The sequence below is a fragment of the Candoia aspera genome, chromosome 1 (genome assembly GCF_035149785.1).
Source record: "Candoia aspera isolate rCanAsp1 chromosome 1, rCanAsp1.hap2, whole genome shotgun sequence".
Classification (NCBI taxonomy): Eukaryota; Metazoa; Chordata; class Lepidosauria; order Squamata; family Boidae; genus Candoia; species Candoia aspera.
The window spans coordinates 142632148-142652035 of record NC_086153.1 but is presented as its reverse complement, the minus strand read 5'-3'; the positions used below and the strand labels follow the sequence as shown (position 1 = coordinate 142652035).

Sequence of the window (19888 nt, the reverse complement as noted above, 5' to 3'; positions counted from 1 at the left end):
TGTATTGTGCCAAGAAAACTATGTGGCCTTGTTCATGTAGACTCACCCATGGCTCAAGGAAGTCTTTATCTTTTATAATATATGAATCTGACTACAAATGTTTTTTTAAATAAAAGTATTAGCAACAGCACATGTACGGTGTGTGCATTGTACATTATATTTGTTGAGTTGGCTCAAAAAGAGTCTGATTTCTAGCAGAACACGCTACTGCATCTAAATGGGCTGTTTCTGACCTAAATAACTTTCATGAGAAATGAATGACCGCCAAGTCTAGAGAAGGAGGAGCTTGCACAAGCTCTTTCAAGACTTGGTAGCATATACATTTTAACAGACCAATCTATATTTTTTTCATTCATTATGTCTCCCACAGTGTAACACAGCTAACATATATATTGGTGTTGTAAGCAGTTATCAGAAAAGCTTTTCTTCTTTGTGCAGTTCTTTGGATCCAGACCATCACATTTGCTATACGTTATTTTCATCTCTCTCATGCATTATCTCTATAAATGTTGCATGGTATGAATGTGTGTCTTGCATATCTTAATTTTACATGTTAATGTAAAGTAATGCACATAAGACTATTTTATTCATAAATGTGCAAAAGCTTGTTATAATAGCATTGCTTTCTGATCTATGTTGAGGGCTGAAAAACATTTGCAAGTTCCCACTATTGGCATTTGTGTGACAATATATCTAGTTTATAGGAACCAATTGTAAACATTCTGCACCTACTGCCAAGAAGTTCTATAGCCCAGTGATGTCATTAAAAAAAACCTTGCAAAATATCTAATGGAAACAATAAATAAGTAGTCATGTTGAAAGATGTTCTAGTGTTTGGAAGACTTTTTCTAGCGTTCAAATGCCTGAGGTGCATTTAATCTACTCTTTGAAATGCTCCCTAGATGGCACTTTGGAATATTGCGCTTAATTTTAGGCAACATAATTTTCTCTTTACGGGCAGAGTGCTGATATGAATTCCTTGGCTATTTGAAGCTTGAAACCCTCTAGGAGAGGCTATAAAAATTATCTCTTTACAGGGAGGAGAAAACATATTATAAATGGTTCATTTTAAAGGACTTCACTTACTTACAGAGAGCGAAGAGCCTGGCATCTGTTGGCTTATAAATGTGACGGGCAATAATGTGAGTCTACTTTGGCTTGATGGTCGCTTGCCTTGGTTAAAAGATAAGATGAACTCTGGATAATTTTATTACAGAAAAGGCTGCTGCCTTAAGCGCTGAACTTAAACGGTGAAGCATCTTTTATGTAGATTCAAATATAGGTTTCATTTTTCTTATTTCTTTATACAAAATGCTTAAGATAATTAAAAGGAGTAATGTACAAAACATTTAAATGTGATATAAGGAGGTCAAGCAGACAATAACTACTTATTGCAACTTCATTCAATACCCTTTCTTTAACAGAATCAAACAAGAATTGCTATTTTTTTAATGTCCTTAATAAAACATTATTTTTAAAAAAGCCAGTGATATCATTGTTACAAACAATGGGACCTCTGCTGTTAAGTACATCTTGGACCCAGCTTTTCTGTTTTCCCCCCTCAACCAGCATTTTGAGTTCACTAAGCCCACCCAGTCATGGGTCCCTATTTGCTTGCTTCCCTGTCTCTCTAAAGCTTTTTTTTTTAATGCACATAAGCTTGATTTCCTTAACAGAAGGGAGGTTAGGATTCAAGCCAATATTTTTGTGGAGAATTTTATTTAACATTCAGTTAAAGGCGACTTGACCACAACATTGTAAAAATAACATCAGATAAAACAACCGAGATGCTTGGTTTAAAGGGTAACGTTCTAATAGCTCTTAAAACAAAGCAATAGACCTTATTTTCAGTAACAAGGTAGCAAAGATCTGTTTTTGCTAACTTTTTATCTTTTTATCTTTGGTTCCCAGCGAAAATCTATGTCTGAAATGTTAACCAGGATTCATTTTCTAAAACTTGGTGGATCACGGTGTATGCTTCAGGAAAGTGAGGCACAAAACATGTTTAGGATGCCTCACATTATGTCTTGCCATACTTATTAGCAGACTTATCGTCCTTCAACTTTCCTACAGTTAGATTAACTCTTATCTCTGAACTGCTGAGCTCCCAGTATCTTCCTGCTTTAAGACTAGCAGATGGTTCATAATTTTCACCACAGATTTTGTGGTGGTGTATGTTTATAAACATGCATTGACATTTTAACTTGAGCACTTGTTATATACTTTTCCAACAGTTACATTTAATTTTTGAGATGATAGCAATACATACAATGATACTTCTGTTACATCTTTGATGAAGAAATGTTTCCAGTGTGGTATCCAGCCACAAGGGGATGCTTTTAACTTCCCTAATGATTTACTATTGGAAGAATCTACAGATTGCCTGTTTGCATGTATATTCATTGTTATGCATAACTTTGTTGTACCTCCCACAGTCTTAGAAGAAAGAAACATTGATAACGAGTGTCCATTGACATTTAATGCCATAGTGGAACATAGATTTGTTACTGTATATTGTGAAGGTTAGCCTTGCTGCAAAGTGACTTTAGGTCTCTATGAAGGTTTATATATTAAAAGGAAAAAAAACCAACTTAAATTTCTAAACTCTAAAATGGTTTTGTTAAACTTCATCTGTTCTGTAAGAATATTCATTGGGCACTTAACCTTGTTCTTTTAGCTTGTTCATGTTAACAGTGCAATCAGCTGCTATCTTTTATATTCAGGCAGTTCCAGGAAAAGGCAAAATAAGTACAAAGCATATTAGCAGAAAGGATTAAAACTCTTCATAGAACTGCATGGTTAGGATTAACTGAGCAGACAATATTGTATATTACATTGGGATGAATCAGTTCCAGAAATGAAGGCAACATGAAGTAGGCATACCTTGCTTAGGTTATAATACTATTTGATAAAACTCATGGGCGTATAATGGGATCAGTCATAAACCAGGGGATTGGTCCCGTGTTTCCCTCCAATAGGAGAATATATGTTATGTATTTTATACATGGGTAAAATAACAAATGGGATTTTACACCACTTTATGACTACCTTATCCAGAAGGAGACATTCTCTCTCCACCCCATTGTATTGCCATTGTGCAAAGGAGAAACAGGAATTACCCTGTTTGCCTCAACCCTTCATTGCCCTACATGGATAGAGACAAATGTGTTCTGAAATAGGCCACATTTTCAACATCTGGAGTCTTCTCAGAGCCCTAACTTGTGCAAGAAGCCATCAGAGGTGAAGAAATCTTCCAAGCTAAAGCAGTTCATCATCCCAGCATGTAGAAAGGCAGTAGGGAATGTCAGGGTGTGCTGGAGGAGGCATGCAGGAGCTGCTAAATTTGAGGGGGTTATCCAAGCTCTTTGTTTTAAAAAAATGGTTTCATAAAATTTGTTCTTGGAGGGTGGTGATTCAATGTAATAGGAGTGCTGAGGAAGGACTCACTCAGAGTCCTTCATGAGCTGCACTTCAGTCACATGTGAGGTGTGCTGGGTGGGGAGAGCAGGAGAAAGTACTCAGGGTGCGCTCACTTATGGTTACCTAGCAATGCTGATTGTTCTCTCAACTAACTGGGTTCCAGAAGAATAGTAGGAAAAAGAAAGCAACAGAAACAGGGGCTCTTTATTTTTCCAAACCACCAAGTAAAGACTTTCCCTGCCCTATTTCCCCACTGTTTGTGATTGGAAAACGTCAAATCAACAAATTGGAAGCATATCCTTGGAACAGGTCCTGAAGGGACGGAGCCAGTGACTTTGCATTAGAGAGAAACCCACTTAAGTATCAAATAGCATTCTTCATTAAATCACTGAAGAAGGAGTCCAAGTAACTGTTTCATTTGTTTGGTCTCTGTTATTTTGAATGGTGGCTGTGGCAAGACCATGGCTTAACAGCTTGGCTATAAGTAATTTGGAACAGATTATCGCTCTGCAATAGCTTGTCCCCTAGGGTTTATAGAAATCAGGAATTTAAACCCCACGCTCAGTAGTTACTTTGTATTTGATTGTAACGAGTACAGCAAGGTAATATCTTTGTACTGTACAGAATTGCAGAGAAAGACTTCGTTTAAGAGTCTTAAGAAGTTAAACATGTAGAAGATAATTCATGAAATAATGCCAAAAAATAACTCAAGAAAATGTGCACACTAACCTTGAAAACCTTTCTTTTCTGGGCAAGATTTTACTTGACACTAAGCAAGTCTTCACATTTAACGTTCTCTTCTTTTAAAATACAAATTTCACCTCCTGAAAGACTGTTAATTCAATTAAGTTTGGAGGGGAAAATTTAATACCCAGGGGCTGCTCCCAAAGCAAATTCTCAGCTTTCCTCCATTGAGGAAAAGGTTAAATTCTCCCTCAATGCCAGTTTTGATTTATTTTGCCACCCCTGCTGATTCCTGTGGTGTATTGAAATCTCTGCAGGTTAAATGCAAATATGCATTCAATGCAGGGGTCCACAACCTTAGGTCCTAGGGCCACTTGCTTTCCCACCAAAGCCTTACTGTTGAATAATAATTTTTAATCCAGCAGGCGGAAGAGTTTGTTAAATACATGGGAAATAATCATTTTAAGTTAATTTTGTTTTCTTTTACTTAATTCAAATTTAGTTTTTATTCTGGCCTGCCTCACCCTTGCATGCCATTCAATCCCTTGTGTGCCTGATTTAATTATACTTTTGCCCTTTAATCCCAAAGGAGAATGCTAATAACAATTCACTGCTTAAGGAAAACTAACCTGTATATTTAGACTGCCCCCTTCATAATTCATCTATTTCTGTCATAAACACTAAATTGTAAACAAGTTTTACAGTTTACATTTTGGGTAGACAAAGGCAGGGGTGGACAACCAGCAGTTCTTAGGCTAGGAAGGACTGTTATTATAAACTGATCTCATCTGCCTTCCATGGCCTTAAAAGAATGGCCCAATACTTTGACTCAGAAAGGTGGGAGGCAAAAGTCTCGGGTTTAAACCCTGGAGCATAGAGTTGTATATGGGCTTAGATTCCTGTATACTGGAATAGAGAGAGCTGCATGTGTATGGCTTCATTTGTGTCTACAATAAAACAACAAAAGCTATTTCTGATGTAAGGTAGCTCCTTGAATAGGGAGTTTAAATGTCTGGAGAGTCAAGATTTATTACGTCTGACATGAAGCGTGACAGCACGATCTGTCTACTCGTACTCCCAGGACTATTAAACAACGGCTACAGATCCTTTTGCGACCCTGTTGTCACTCAAGTGGCCATTGCTTTGCTCCAATATCAGAACCAAGTTGCAAAAGGAATGGAGCTATGAACTCAGCTAATAAACCAGCTAATCCAGCAGGTGGGACAGAATCTACTACAACTGATGACTCATGTTCCAGTCCCAGCCAAGATCTGGGAACCGTTGCTGAAGCAGTCACGTCATATACAGGCCTCCAACACTTAGTCCTTGCCCAACAAATAAGATGGGAGTTCAAGCAAGTTTGCTGTTCTTCATGATCATTGCGAAATACATATCTTCTTAAGACCTGAGGAATTTCCCACTGACTATTCTTGAATAGGATTTATAATTGTCCTAAGGACAGGGGATTGCAAAATGGGCAAATTCCTTCTTTTGGAAAACAGCCAAGATTTGGATAAATCCATCTAAGTTTAATAGGACTTACGAAGAGATCTTTTTCAGATTGTGGCGTAAGAATATAAGAGCCCTACTTGCCCATCTAGTCCAGCGTCATTATAGTATAGTGGCCAACAATAAGTAGCGCCATTGTATAGTTGTCCCGTGCAAACAGGATTTAAGACATGCTGCCTGTGATTGAGGAGGTACTAAACTGCCCTCAAACCACCCTAACTAGCTGCCTATAGCAAGACTGCTGGCAGCAAATTCCATAGTTTGACTGTGTTTAACAGTGTTAATTTCTGTCTGTCCTGAATGTTCCTGCATTTAGTTACAATGGATGATGTAAAGTTCTAACATTGTCAGAAAGGAAGAAAAAAAAGGTGTTCCATCTTATCTATGCCATGCATGATTTTGTATATCTCTAACATGTCTCCCCTTACCCATGGTTCTGGGCTAAAGAGCCCCAATTGTTGTAGTCTTTCCTCTTTTTTTTTTTCTTTTGGGTGGTGGTGGTGGTGGTGTTTAATTTTTTTGTTAAAAAAAAGTTTTCCAGCTGGCATAGTGGTTAAGGCTGGAAACCAGGAGACCGTGAGTTCTAGTCCCACCTTAGGCACGAAGCCAGCTGGGTGACCTTGGGCCAGTCACTCTTTTCTCAGCCCTAGGATGGAGGCAAGGGCAAACCAGTTCTGAAAAACATTGCAGGGATTAGTCCAGACAGTCACCAGTAGTCAAAAACTGACTTGAAAGCACAAGTCTCGTAAGGTTTGGTCACAAGAACTGTAGATAATATTCTCACCACAGATTTGCACAGGGGTGTAATTCTATTGACAGTTTTATTTTCAATCCCCTTTCTAATTATTTCAAACACAGAATTTGCCTTTCTTACAGGAGCTGCACATTGCTTACATTTTCACTGAGCTGTCCACTATAATTACAAGATCATTTTTCTGGTCGATCACTGCCAGCTTGGATCTCATTTATGTATGGGCAAAGCTTGGATTTTTGTGCCATCATGCATCACTATAATTTTGATAGGGAAAAACTATGGCTGTTGGAAGCAGTAATGTAATGGAAAACACTATTGCTGCCCAACCATGTTCAAGTACTCCAAAAGCTAAACTGTGCATTTCATTAGACAGATTTTCAACACACTGCTTATTTTGTTTCTATATTTGCCACAGCTATAGAGAAAGTACACAGGAGATTGTTCCCTGGAGTGAGAAGAAACATAGAGAAGAAGATTGGTGTGAAAGGCCACCATGCAAGTAAGTATATGGATTTGTATACATATATGCTGATTTACTTTGATATTTGCATTGGTGATTCAGCCGTTTTGTTCAGGGTCAGTAGGACCAACTATCCATGGGGAATTCTTCATCTGCAATGGTTTTTGTATTCTCCTTTGAGAGCAGAATGTCAAGTGCACCTTTCCTCTCTCTTTCTCTCTTTTTTAGTATATTTCATTAGAATTTTTTTATACAGTAAAAGTATACAAAACAAACAAAAGAAAATAAGAAAAAAAAGGAATGAAAAGAAAAGAAAAGAAATAGTTATGCCTTCTGCCCTTCTTTCTATCAGGTAATTATCATCTTACTCTTTTTCCTATCCTCTTTGGCACTTTATAATCCCCAAATCTAGAAATCATCAATTCAGTCTTTTCTTCTTTCAACAAAAAGTCCATATAAGGTTTCTGGTCTTTCAAAGAAATCTTTGTCATTTTTTCCCTGTCCAGACTGGTCAGCTTCACTATTTCTGCAAGTTCAGTTAATTTTATAGCCCAATCTTCCACTGTAGGTATTTTATTACTTTTCCATCTTTTTGCATACAATAGTCTTGCCGCATTTCTTTCCTCTCTTTCTCGACTGCCTCTTTTCTCATAAAGTTTATTTTTACCTTTTTGTCCCAGCCTCTTTATAAGAAAGTGGCACTGAACCCTTTCCTTTTTGTTGTGCAAGTAATCATCCATATCCTCACATATGCAGGAATCTGTATAAATGCACAAAGCTATATCTACATACTTGTTGCTGTTGAATAAGGTGCAGGTTACTCTGTAGAGTCAGTTTTTAAACTTGCTTGTTTAGTAGGTACGTTTAGTAGAATTCCTACCATGGTGACAGTGATAGCAGACAATGTCCTTTCCCAGTGCTCATATCATCATGAGTGGCAGTCAGAAGTTAATCACAATCCCCTTATTTGTACTTCGGACAAAATGTTGCATCCAAGTTAGAATTGAAGAGGCCCAGTTGCTGAGAGAACAATTTCTCTCAGCAAACCCTTTTGTACATTAGATATATTTTTATGCTTAAATATAGAGACTAATTTATTCACTTCCAGTAGTGTAATAAAAATGTATATGTTCATAAACTTCTGTTGATGCAGCAATAAAGTTTAATTGCTTAGTAATGAATGGAAATTCAGGTACAATCAACTTGCTTGTGTATGGAATGTTCCTATAATGAAAATTCTAACAAAGTAAATCCTTTATGTGCTAGAAATACCAAAGTAAATCTTAAATTAGATCCTTCCTACAGTTTTTTTTAGTATACCAGTTTCTCAGAATAAAATAATGTTTAAAAGAGAATCTATCTAATCTGAGTAATCCACCCATCGATCCATTTGTATGCCATCCAATTCCCAATGATTCTAGCAGGTCACAACAACTAAAACAAGAGACATACAATGAATTAAAAGACTAAGATATCAGTCTTTTAAATCCTTGTTTGAAAGGCTTTGTGATAGTAATGAAATATTTTTTTGGACATTGGCCAATGACATGTAGCATATCCAAGTACAATAAAAGTATAGAATATAAAACATAGAAAATTAAAAATGAAAGTAAAATTAGAAATAAAAATAGCTGAATCACTAAAGGAGGAGATAAAAGTAACATAAACTTGTTGATATGGTGTAGAGGATGGAAAGGGCTTTGATTGGGGGGGGGAGTTCTTTTTTTTCTTTTTGACAATGGATCTTTCAAGTTAATCATGTTGAGTTATCCCATTTTATATCTGCTGGTTGCTATATTCATGCATTCAGTTCCTTTTCTTCATAAACATCTCAGTGCTGCATTTTGCAACTAAATTTTTGTTTGTGATGCTCAGGTTAACTATTGACCCAGTTCTTCAAGATGAAAGTGAAATTTTATTTGATTCTCAACCTGAATTGTTGAAATACAGGACAACCAACCTTTCAATAAACTTGGTCACAGACTGGTACTGGACACGAGCAGAGGAGATAGAAAACTACTCTATGCAGGTAAACACAAGACTCCAGATGTATTTTTTATTTCAAAGGACTCATATATTCTGTTTTGTGGAGTTAAAACATACAGTTTCATGTAGACTAAATCCAATTATGTGTCATACGCTGTACTTTCCTTGAGATGTTATATGCAGTGGTCATGCAATATATAAAGGAATATTTTCACATGTAATCTGCCATAACAGAGTTAGGGTTTCTAGCTTTATTATAGAATTTTTCTAGCTTTATTATAGTGTCTTTCAGGCTGCTTATGGGCAACAAAGGTGGGTAAGTGGGAGATGTCAGTTTATCTTGCAAAATATTAGATTCTGCTGAGCTATATTCAGTAGGTTTAAAATAAGCTTCCTGTTTTAAAATGTTTGTTAAACCATAGAGGAGCGTTATTGGGGACTTCTGCCTATTTCCAAGGGTTCACTTGTAAAGTGTTTATGAAAGATAAATGTCTTTAAAGTTGGGTTTGCTTTCAAAAAAGCCACTCTGGCTATCAGTCCAGTATCTTTCAAAAAGAGGATTATGTGTACATCTCCAGTAGGCTCAGTCAAATCCACCGCACTATTATAAATTACAAATTTCATGAGAGAACAAAGGAGCTAACTTTTACTTTACTTTTGTTCAGAAGTTTAAAGGAAAACTTTGGAAAAGTAGTCTTTCTTCAGTGATACCCACCTGGATATCCCCACTAATATTCAGGGCATTAGTTGTTATTATAAGTGGTGACAGTTGTATTTCTGGAACTGAGAAAGGTGCCTGGCAGCCTGTTCTATCAATCAAAGCGAATATTTGTAGCTCATGGTTGAACTGTGAAGTCCTTGGTGCTCTCTGAGCCTTGTTGTTTTCTTGCAGACGTTTCATTGCCAGGCTAGGCAACATCTTCAGTGCACTGAAGATGTTGCCTAGTCTGTCAATGAAATGTCTGCAAGAAAACAACAAGGCTCAGAGAGCACCAAGGACTCCACAGCTTGTTCTATCTCATAGGTGTGGAGATGCAAATCCCTGTTTGCCACACCAATTTTAGGGACTGATAACATATTTAGCTAGACAGTTAGCAATTTCACATGCACTTTCTTGAAACCTCTTGGATAGATGGCATGTGAAGATAGTGGTATATTTTCAAGTAGGTCTTGAGGTCTACAACGTCATCACTTGTCATAACTATTTGTCTCCATTTTTTAGATTATCTTTCCCTTCATGCATGAGTCTCTGTCCTATGTCTTCTACAGTGACGACAGGGACAAATGATTTGGATCTGGCTGGAAGCTGTCAGTGTCTCTGACCTCTAGAATCTTCTTTGGAATAGGGAATTTAGGAATGTATTCTGAATGCAGTTGTTCAGTACATTGATGAATAAAAACTAGCTGTTCCTCATCTCAGATAAGCTAAAATCACACTCACTTTGTGCTATCTGGTTTTGAAAGAAAATTTGGGGATTAAATCTGTTCAGTCTGATATCTGATATGACTGAATTTTAAAGTTTTAATATTAATAATTCAATATGAAATGTATTGCAACCTGTTCAGAGTTGTAAACGGTTTTTAAAACAACTTTCTTCAGTTTTAAAAACTGTGCTAGAACATCAGCAAAGCCCAGTCGTTAATGGGTTGACATTCCAGCTTCATTCCGTTCTTCTTGTTGTTAAATAGGTAGATTGTGCTCTCTCACTGGTTCGCCTTGGCATGGAAAGGAATATTCCTGGTCTTCGCTCCCTCTGTGATGATTTGGTTACATTGGAGACACTAGTTTATGAGACTGGATGTGACATTACTTTGAAGTTAAAAGCGCTACAGCAAATGGAAAACATTGAGAAGCTAAGGCTGTTAATGTCAAATGTGCGTGTTACTTTTTGTGGTTGAGAAAAGGATGCTTTTGTTTTTGCAATGGAATTTTGCCTCATACAAAATTGCAGTCCTTTTGTTTTTCAATAACATCACCTTATTCTTATCTGCATATACAGAGATCTACTCTTAGGAGTCCAGAGAATTTGATTCACAGTCTAACCCTGAATGATGTGCCAATAAACATCATTTATTTTAGTTGACATGGGAGTGCTGCTTTCTCAAGTGATATCATAGGACAACTGTTCTTTTCTGGATGAGAGGAAAATGGGAATAGTTCATTGTCAACAACATAAAAAAAAATTGCATTTTAAGCTTCCAGAGTAGATTAGGTGGATACTGGTAGAATGCAAGAGAAAAACTGAGGCGTAGGAAAATTTCCACATTATCATCTTCTGTTTTGCTGACATACATGTTCATATGGGGGAAAAAATCCTAAGAATGGACTAAACACCTTCTTTGTCCATAATGATTTACCTCATCTTTACTGTAAAGCAACACATGTGAGGCTTTATTTCATATTGTTCTTCTCTAGAATGATTTGAAAATATTCATGTAACAATATTCATTTTTAATAAGGAGATTTGCACCAGCACAATGTGCAACATACAATATGCTTTTACAATGATATTGACCACCAGGAGGCAGTATGTGACCAGTTTCATCCTTATTGTGACTTGTCAGACATCTGTAGCCAGTCTTTTCTGTGGGATTAAAATCCTCTGCCAAGATTTGAATTTATGGACCATTGCACTTTAGATGGGTATGAAACCGATCCCATAGTGTCTCCCGGTGATCAGTATCACTGAAAACACCACCCAGGATATACCCTATATAAAAATAGAGAAATTTACCCCTCTCCAGAAGGTTGGGGTAGGGTGAAAGTCATGTAAAATCTCTTATAAGGGGAAGTGACATAATTTAACATCTGTGGCACTCTACTCTTAAAACTTTTGCAGTGGCAATTTAAAAGAAGGTTTAAAGATCAGGAAAAGGAAACATGCTGAACTATATTTGTGGGCTCCTTTTACTTTAATTTGGTTTAGTTCTGCCTTTATTATGTGTTGTATTTTTGATTAATCTAAAGATATTTGATATTCCAGTCATCAGAAGACAGATATGTCAAAAATGCTTACCAGTGGATGGTCCCATTCCTACACCGGGGTGAAAATGAGTCTCCAGGCACTGCTAATAAGCTTCTAAGAGAGTACTTGGTAACATTGGCAAAGGAAGATCTGACATTTCCTTTGAAAATATTTGAACATTCAAAACCATCAGTAAGTTCAATTTATTAGTTGGAGATACAGGAAATCATTTAATGAACTAATATGGACAAGTCTAATATCTGTTAAATGGCTAATGGGCTGAGATTCTTAAAAAAAAAAAAAAACCCTCCTAGAACTTGGCATTGGGCATTGCCAGCTGAGGCAACTCTTCAAATTAAGCAGATTTTGTCAATAAAATCTAAAGTCCCCTAAACCGAGATTTTCTGAGCAGCTGTCCTAGCAGAAAAGTCTTCTGAGCGTGTGGACACTTGCCCAGATTTCAAGAGGGCCTCAAGCATCCATAAGAAGCCTCTGAGTATCTGCTTTGCATCTTTAAAGCATGGCACTTCCCTTGTAAGTGAAGTGCCATCTCAGGCAATTTGCGCAGATCTAATTTTAAGTGGCCTTGTGATTGATCTTAACAGGCACAAAGGAATCCAGTGAGCGTGTCAGGGTTCCAATCCTATATCAGCTAACCTGGTAGGAAATGCAACTGAATTTGGTGGGACTTAGTTCTCCACAGATTATGGCGTCAGTCTTAATTATTCTATATCATGTTATACGTTCTGAACGGAATTGTCGAATTGTGAAATACAGAGACTGGAAAAAGGAAAGTGTCTTAATAAAAGAGATTAATATGACCTTTACGTACATTTATGGTAACTTTCTTCTTGGTACAGTGCTTTATAATTCTCCATTTTAAGTGGCTTCTTGCTATGATGATTTTCTTTTTTCCAATTCTGTGGGCATTGTATAGCTGTAGAATGGTTGCAAGCATCAGTGGAGGGAAAGTAGAACTATAGTACATGTTAAAGCTGTTGATGCGTAAATGAAGAAAATAACATGTAGTGAAGTTAAAGGCTCTATGATTACAAATACTTTCTTTTATAAATTGCCTGATGAAAATAGGATTTAAAAGGCTTTTTAAAAGAAATGAACTGAACTGTAAGTACTGTCCTGATTCCTGTGTTCATTACTGAGCTTCCATTATGGGTAGTATGGTTTTCTAAAATACTGAATCATTTTTTTTTTAAAGATCTTACTTTCAAGGTTAACTTCCCAGTAGCTGAGTATAGCACGGAGATGCTGGAGATGTTAAGAGCAATCTGAGAAACATTCTGGAACATAGCAATGGATGTTATCTTTCTTTCTCTACTAGGGTCAGCAAAAAATAATTTCGGAACAAGTTTTGCTGATGATGCTTGCTTTAGAATGTATCTACAGCTGCAAACGTGGTGACCAGCTCTCTCTGTGCTATGATATCTTAGAATGTCTCCCCCCAAGAGGTTTGGGGTAAGTATTGTCATCACTCAAACTTGGAATATTGTGGGATTATTTTTTTTAAATGATTTTACCATCATTAATACCTGTGAGATACCTACACTTATTTATGTGAAACTCACTACCTAAAGAATTATGTGACGTATAGTTACTTCATATAATCAGCATGTAGCAATGCTTTATTTTAACACATCTCTTTGTCTAGTTTCAAGTGGGCAGGTGGCAAACTGTTCATTTTAATTCTATCTGTAAAAGACCAGATGAAAACGTGTTTGTAGAAAGATTAAGAAATAAAACATTTAAAATTCAGTTTGGATTTGCTGAACTAGTTTTGTATGCATATTGACTGTGGTCAATAGCCAGTGGTCCCAGGGAATAGTGGAATAGTATTGCTACACCTCTTTGGAGAGAGGGCTATACAAAAACTTTATTTCAGTGGGAATGCGTGTGGTTTTTAGGTCAACAATCTCAGTTTCCTCACCATTACCAGCAAGGATGAAAAAGCTCCCCCCATTGAAGCTAAGTAGAATTGTAGTCAGCTACCCCTAAATGGATCAATGGTCTGACTCTGCTTAAGGCAGGAATTTGAGCATTCAGAGAACCAGCCTCTGCTGACCTTTATATAAGAAGTGTAATTTGGTGATGGAATGAAGTACTTCCATTATCATTAACAATTTTTACCTTCTATCAGCAGAGAACTTTGGTTATCTCAGTCTCAGAAAACCTGGATGGTGCTGGGTGCTGGGTTTTTAGTCCTATTTCGTAACTGCAACATTTTATTGTGATATATTCAAATTTCCTATATCTTTTCCAGCCCTGAAACAGACATTACTGATAATCTTCACAATAAAGTTGATGAATTGGAACAAATTCTTAAGTAAGAAGTTCATTTCTTAACCCATATCTTTCATTACTTTAATTTTATTAGCTCAGCGTTTTATTGGACAGTTCTGAATGCCAGTTTGTTAGGAAGAAGGGTGCATAGGTCAAGTTTTACTGTAATCATCACTGAAATTACTCTCTGGGCCATGGGCATTCCATAGATAGACTAAAATGCAGCATTGCTATATAGACAGAAATGATGTAGCTATGTGAAGGAGAAGAAAGTGTTTGGGAGAAAAAAATGTCTACACCTGAGTGATTTCTCCATGTTGATTGTGGCAAGAACATTTCCAAGTATTTGGATTCATCAGGAGCCTACGACAGACCATTTCAGTCATTTTATTATGCCATCTAAAATTCATAATGGCTGACAGTTTTAATCTGCTCAAGAAGTAATCTTTTCAAGGCAGAGGAGTTGCATAGAGTTCATCCTTCTTCATATCAGTATGCCAGGTCTAGTGTATGTTGTACTGCATACATGGGACCAAGAATGAGTTTGTCCAGTCCATTGGCTACCGTGGCAGACATTAAATCTGAGCTCTTCTTGATTGACCAGCCTTAGCAGAGAAGTTATTATCAGCTTGAAAAACCATTGCCAAGGTTGCCCGTAGCTGGTTAATTAAGAAAGGTAGATGATTAGTCAGCCTGTTCATCAAGAGAATCCCTCCACTATCATTTCCACACTCTAAATTGGGAGACTGAAAAAAAAATGTCTATGAATTGTCACCATTCTATTTTCTGCTATTCAAATATAACCTGTTGTGCCCTATGGCTCAGTGGTTGGGTGACAGATCTTCCCCAGCCTTGTCTTATATATCCCAGGTGTGCATTTTCATTATGCATTAAATCCTGCATAACAGTAGCTGATGTAGCATTAAAAAGAGGAATTTTAGATGTGAGAGGCACTCTATTTCACAGCAACTTCCTTATTTAAATTGTAGCCCATTAGGCCATTAAGTGCTGGTTTAATGAAGAGCTGAGAGTGGCAAAGTAGAAAGGATACTGGCTTGAATGCAAACAGGAAAGTTGGAGCCAATCAGATATAGCATGGTTTCAAGTCAATTTATAGTATTATTTCATAGTACGTGCTCAGTGCTATTGAAGTTTCTCGCTGAATATATGTATCTGAAAAAAAATATTGAAAGGATTATGTGTTGTCTATAAGTAAGCTGTCAGTTCATAGCTGGAGGGAAAAGAAGTCCATGTTCTCAGCCAATTGGTACATTATTTTGGCCATTAGGAAGGTCTCAAATTGGGGGGGGGCAATGTCAGCAACATTTTAGGTGCCAGATAAGATCACACAATTGTGTACATTACCAATATCCTAAAAGTATTTTTTTAATTGCTGAAATCACAGCAATCTTTGGCCATTATTAAAAATTAATTAGTTTTCAAGTCCCACAAGTGGCATCTAGAGTGTAACATACACTATGGTGTTGTGATGCTATTCACTGCTTAGAAAATCCTAGTGATTTACAGTGCAGCAGCCTTTAATATATGTATGCAAATATATTCAGAGAAAGTAAGGTAGTATCTATGGTTTGCAGCAGCACCTGGTCAGTATGCTTCATCTTGTACATATTCCATTTAATTTCTGCCAAGAAAGAAGGGGGTGTTTTTATGTGTCATAATGATACAAATAAATAAAGCATTTTTTGTTTGCTTCTTAATAATATGGGATTGTTTCTGGGCCTCTTGATGATATAATTATCTTGACTGGGATGAACCATGCGGCTGAATGGCTGATGTTTATGACAATTATTGCAGTGTATCAAAACTTTTGGAGAAGCATGGACTCCAGAAGCCCGTATCCTTTGTAAAAGACACACAGAACAGTCCAGAAGAAGCACGGAAATTGATGATAAGATTGACTCGGCACACAGCCAAAAAGTGAGTACAGTGTAATATAACTGTTCTTAGTGATAGTGAATTTGTATGACTAAGCTTGTTGTCTCCACTTCTAAGTTTGTGCAATATTTTTCAGCATTTGGAGTAAGAAATATTTAATGATTAATATCTCTGTATTAAGAGAATTGCTATTAAACCTTGCTCTTAATGCCTATATGTTGTTCATGGGTTTTAGTGGGGTCACTGTCTAAACAGTTGAGTTCCACTCTTACACGTAGTTTCATGGAAATAAGACAAATTGCATTCTGCTAGACTGACTTCTGAGAAGGCTTGCTCATGATTATACTGTGAATCTTCTTTACCAGTGCACAAATGCTTAACAGAGGCATCTGCGGAACCCAGTATTTTGTCAGACTCTTCATATAACATCACAATACTCATACAAAAGAGACAGAGATTGTATCATAATGTTGCAGTGCTCATTTTGTCATATGTCCCTCTTTTCTCTCTCCTAAAGGTACCAGCGTTGTTCAGACAGAACAGTTACAGTACTCAGGAGGGGTAGTAGATTTAACTATTAAGAATTGGTAGTAGTGGGCTGCAGAAATACGACATTTTCCCCATGTAGGAATTAAACTGAAAAGTGGGAAATGGAAAAGTACCGGAGTACAACCTATGAAGAGCAAATAAGAGTATTGTGGATATAGTGATCTGCTTCTCTTCTCTCCTTCTCTGATACTGCTTCTTTTGCATGGAGCAGTTGACTATGTGGTCAAGAGCAGAATTACTGCTGCCTCTGAATACAGATTATGGGTTCGCAGTTTAACTCTGTTTCTTCCCTGAAAGAGAGGTATGGGTTCCAATTATGCTTTAGTTTAGTTTGGGGATTATGGTCTTGAAAAAGCAGAGCTAGAATACTGGGTAAAGTAGCATGGTGTGACCTATTTGTTATTCCTTTGGCCCTGAATTGACTGAGCAAGCGCTCTCTTAGCCTGAGTTCTCCGTCTGCCATATTGTATAGAATAAAGATTGCTGACATGATACATAGTGAAAAAGCATTTAGCAGGAGTGTGTGTTGGCCCTAGAAATAATTTTTAGGATGCTTTTAATATAAAAAAGATGCTTTTGCAAGTTTATTATAATGTGCTTATAAATATTGATATTTTTGTATCTCTTAAAAGGAAGCCTTCTGTTAATGAAAAGTACTGGATGGGATTATTACAAGATATGCTGGCTATGCAGAAGAATGTATATACATGTTTAGGACCAGACACGTGCTATGAGGTGATTCTATCTGTTTTTTCAGTATGCAGAAAAAGATATTTACAATTTTATACGTCCTTGCACCAGCTTTGTTTATATACTCCTAAATTTGAACAATGGAAGGCGAATCCTAATCTAGAATTGTCTCAGTATTTATTTAAATCGTACCACATGGTTTAAATCATACCACTATTAAATTTTCTTAACAATTTTAGTAATACGGAATAAGTCATGAAACTAGAATCTCATGATATATGTAATGTGGATTTTAAAAGGAACATCTTTCATGATTGTCCTCCTTTTAGACAGAAGTTGGAGTCATTTTGCTAATGGAGTCTTCTAGGGATGAGCAATTCCTAACTGAATTTTGTTTAGTTTATTTTCAGGAAATTGTAACCAAGTAAATGGCTATGGTTACAGTGGTTGTAAAGATTGAGCCTATATTGTAAGGATGTTAAAATTCAAATCCAGATAAACCTATTGGGTCTTTCTCCATAATCATATCTAAGATATTTTTTTTTCTTGAAGCAAACTGAGGAGGAGGAGGAGGAGGAGGAGGAATTTTTTAGATAGAGGCTACTATTTTTATTTGGGAACTCTTCTTGGTAAAATGTGTTTCCCAGACTTCTAAGAAAAGCCATTCAAATATTTTAGCTGACCCATAGCAAGGGGATTCTTTTTTTCTCTGGTTAAGAGGATAAAAACAGCTTTCCAAAGATTCTCCAAGACTTCATAATGTTTTTCCTGACTGCTTTGAAAAACTGAAGAAGGATAGGAATAGACAATGGCTTTAGTCCTGAAAAACACATTTCAAATACGAACTTTGAAATTAGCTGCTACTGATAGACTGGGCTATCGTGTCCTGTTGCTCTGTTGGAAGCATATGCCTGTATTCCAATAAAACCTAGTAAATAAATAACACAGAAAGTCTTACAATTCTGCATTATTACAAATGCTTCCAGCAGAGACCACTCATTTATCTGGGTACCTGTGGTCTGGTAATGTATCTGAGATATAGAAGGTGCCTTTTAGCCTATCTGGGCTAAATAAAGCTGAGAGGCTCTAATGGGAGTCTCTGACTATTTTAGGCCAGTAAGTGCACCTAGAATAGCAAAGGTGTGTTGTCTGTATGCTGCCACAAATGGCTTCCATGGTGGGGGAGAGCAGCCACAAAACATTCATTTCCCAAACAGCTGCTATTGTGATTTGTCCCTACTATTCCTTTTAATTTCTCAAAATATTATCATTCCAGCCTATTTTCAAAGTAGGTGAGTACTTTTACGAAGCAACTGTTTATTCTTATTTTCTAAGAATTCTTACCAGATTATAAACCAGTAAGTGCTGACATAAACCTTAACCACATGATTCAGTGGGGTTATGTGGTGTGTAGGTAGTGGAGTAGAATTCACGCTAGGGAGAAGTGTTGTGGGAAGGAGTAGACTGTCCCATTCTGACATGGTCAGGCATGTATTATCTCATACTGTCTTCTGCTTTCTGTCCCTCAGTATTTCAGCCAACTTTCCCACACTGTGGTAAAACATTGAAGCCATACATCTTTTCAATTACTAAAATACACTTGGCTACTTCAGTCTGTTTGGAAAATGTTGTTTAAGGAATATGTTAGTAGGAGATAACCAGTTCTGGATTTGAGAAATACTTGTTTTTATAAAGCTCTACATTTTTTACACTAAGGCTTTGTTCTTATAAACCACTGTAGAATTAGCAAAGAGATGAAAAATTGGAATTTCTTAACTTACAGGAAGTCTGAAATGAAATTTCTACTAAACAATAGGAAGATAAATAGCTTTTTGCATCAGTGTTATGTATGTTAAATGGTTTACTGAGCAGAAGGTTCATTTTTAATAATGTCACTCAGAATGTATATAGAACTTTGATAGATGCTTTCCTGTTTGCATTTAAAGTGAAATGCAAAATACAGTTTGTACAGAAAATTGTGTGTGTGTTCAAAAGAAAATTAGAATGAACTGTGAATTACAACAGAACAGTTTTTTAATATGTATAGTTTGCCACAATGCTTTCTTCTTTATTATATTGTATAATATTTTCATTAATATTAATGTTAATATTTGCATTAACTTTTATATAATTTATATTTTGAAAATTGACAACTTTTACATTTTCATATTATTGTCAGTCTTATTTAGATAAGGCTTTTTTCTGTGGGGTTTTTAAACTCTATGGCTCTTGAAAAATGTTGAAAGCAAATTATAAAAATTACAAGAGTGAAATAGTATTTGGGATTTTAATCCAAAATTAGATTTTGTTTTATGGGGATGAATACCCACACATACACACACTTAAATGTGTCAAGAAAAACAATGCTACATCTGTATTTCTTATTGCAAGTTAATGGCTAGACTTTTTATAGGGGTGCCATGTTGAAATGCCAATGAAGTGCATTTGTATTATCATAGTTCATGAAGAACTATGAGACTTCTTTTTTCTTCTAAAGTTGCTTCTAGGCTTATCCAAAATGCAGAAAAAACTTTCCTTGTTGACTAGTGGCACATTTCTACTATGTAGGGGTTCCTTATTAAAAAGTTTGGTAATGGTCAACAAACATCCACTATAATTTTTCTTTCACAGACATTAGGAGTATTGATTAGGAGTGTTGCAGGTAATGTAGACAATACT

General features: G+C 36.4%; 1 protein-coding gene across 1 annotated transcript in view; it reads left to right on the top strand.

Moving 5' to 3' along the window:
* Nucleotides 1–19888, top strand: part of NBAS (NBAS subunit of NRZ tethering complex) — a 189778-nt gene that overhangs the window by 40162 nt on the left and 129728 nt on the right. The window contains exons 22-29 of the mRNA XM_063314683.1: nucleotides 6783–6866; nucleotides 8703–8856; nucleotides 10503–10688; nucleotides 11798–11971; nucleotides 13119–13252; nucleotides 14055–14117; nucleotides 15890–16012; nucleotides 17152–17254. Coding sequence (XP_063170753.1) covers nucleotides 6783–6866; nucleotides 8703–8856; nucleotides 10503–10688; nucleotides 11798–11971; nucleotides 13119–13252; nucleotides 14055–14117; nucleotides 15890–16012; nucleotides 17152–17254 — 1021 coding nt within the window. The remainder of the gene's footprint in view (nucleotides 1–6782; nucleotides 6867–8702; nucleotides 8857–10502; nucleotides 10689–11797; nucleotides 11972–13118; nucleotides 13253–14054; nucleotides 14118–15889; nucleotides 16013–17151; nucleotides 17255–19888) is intronic.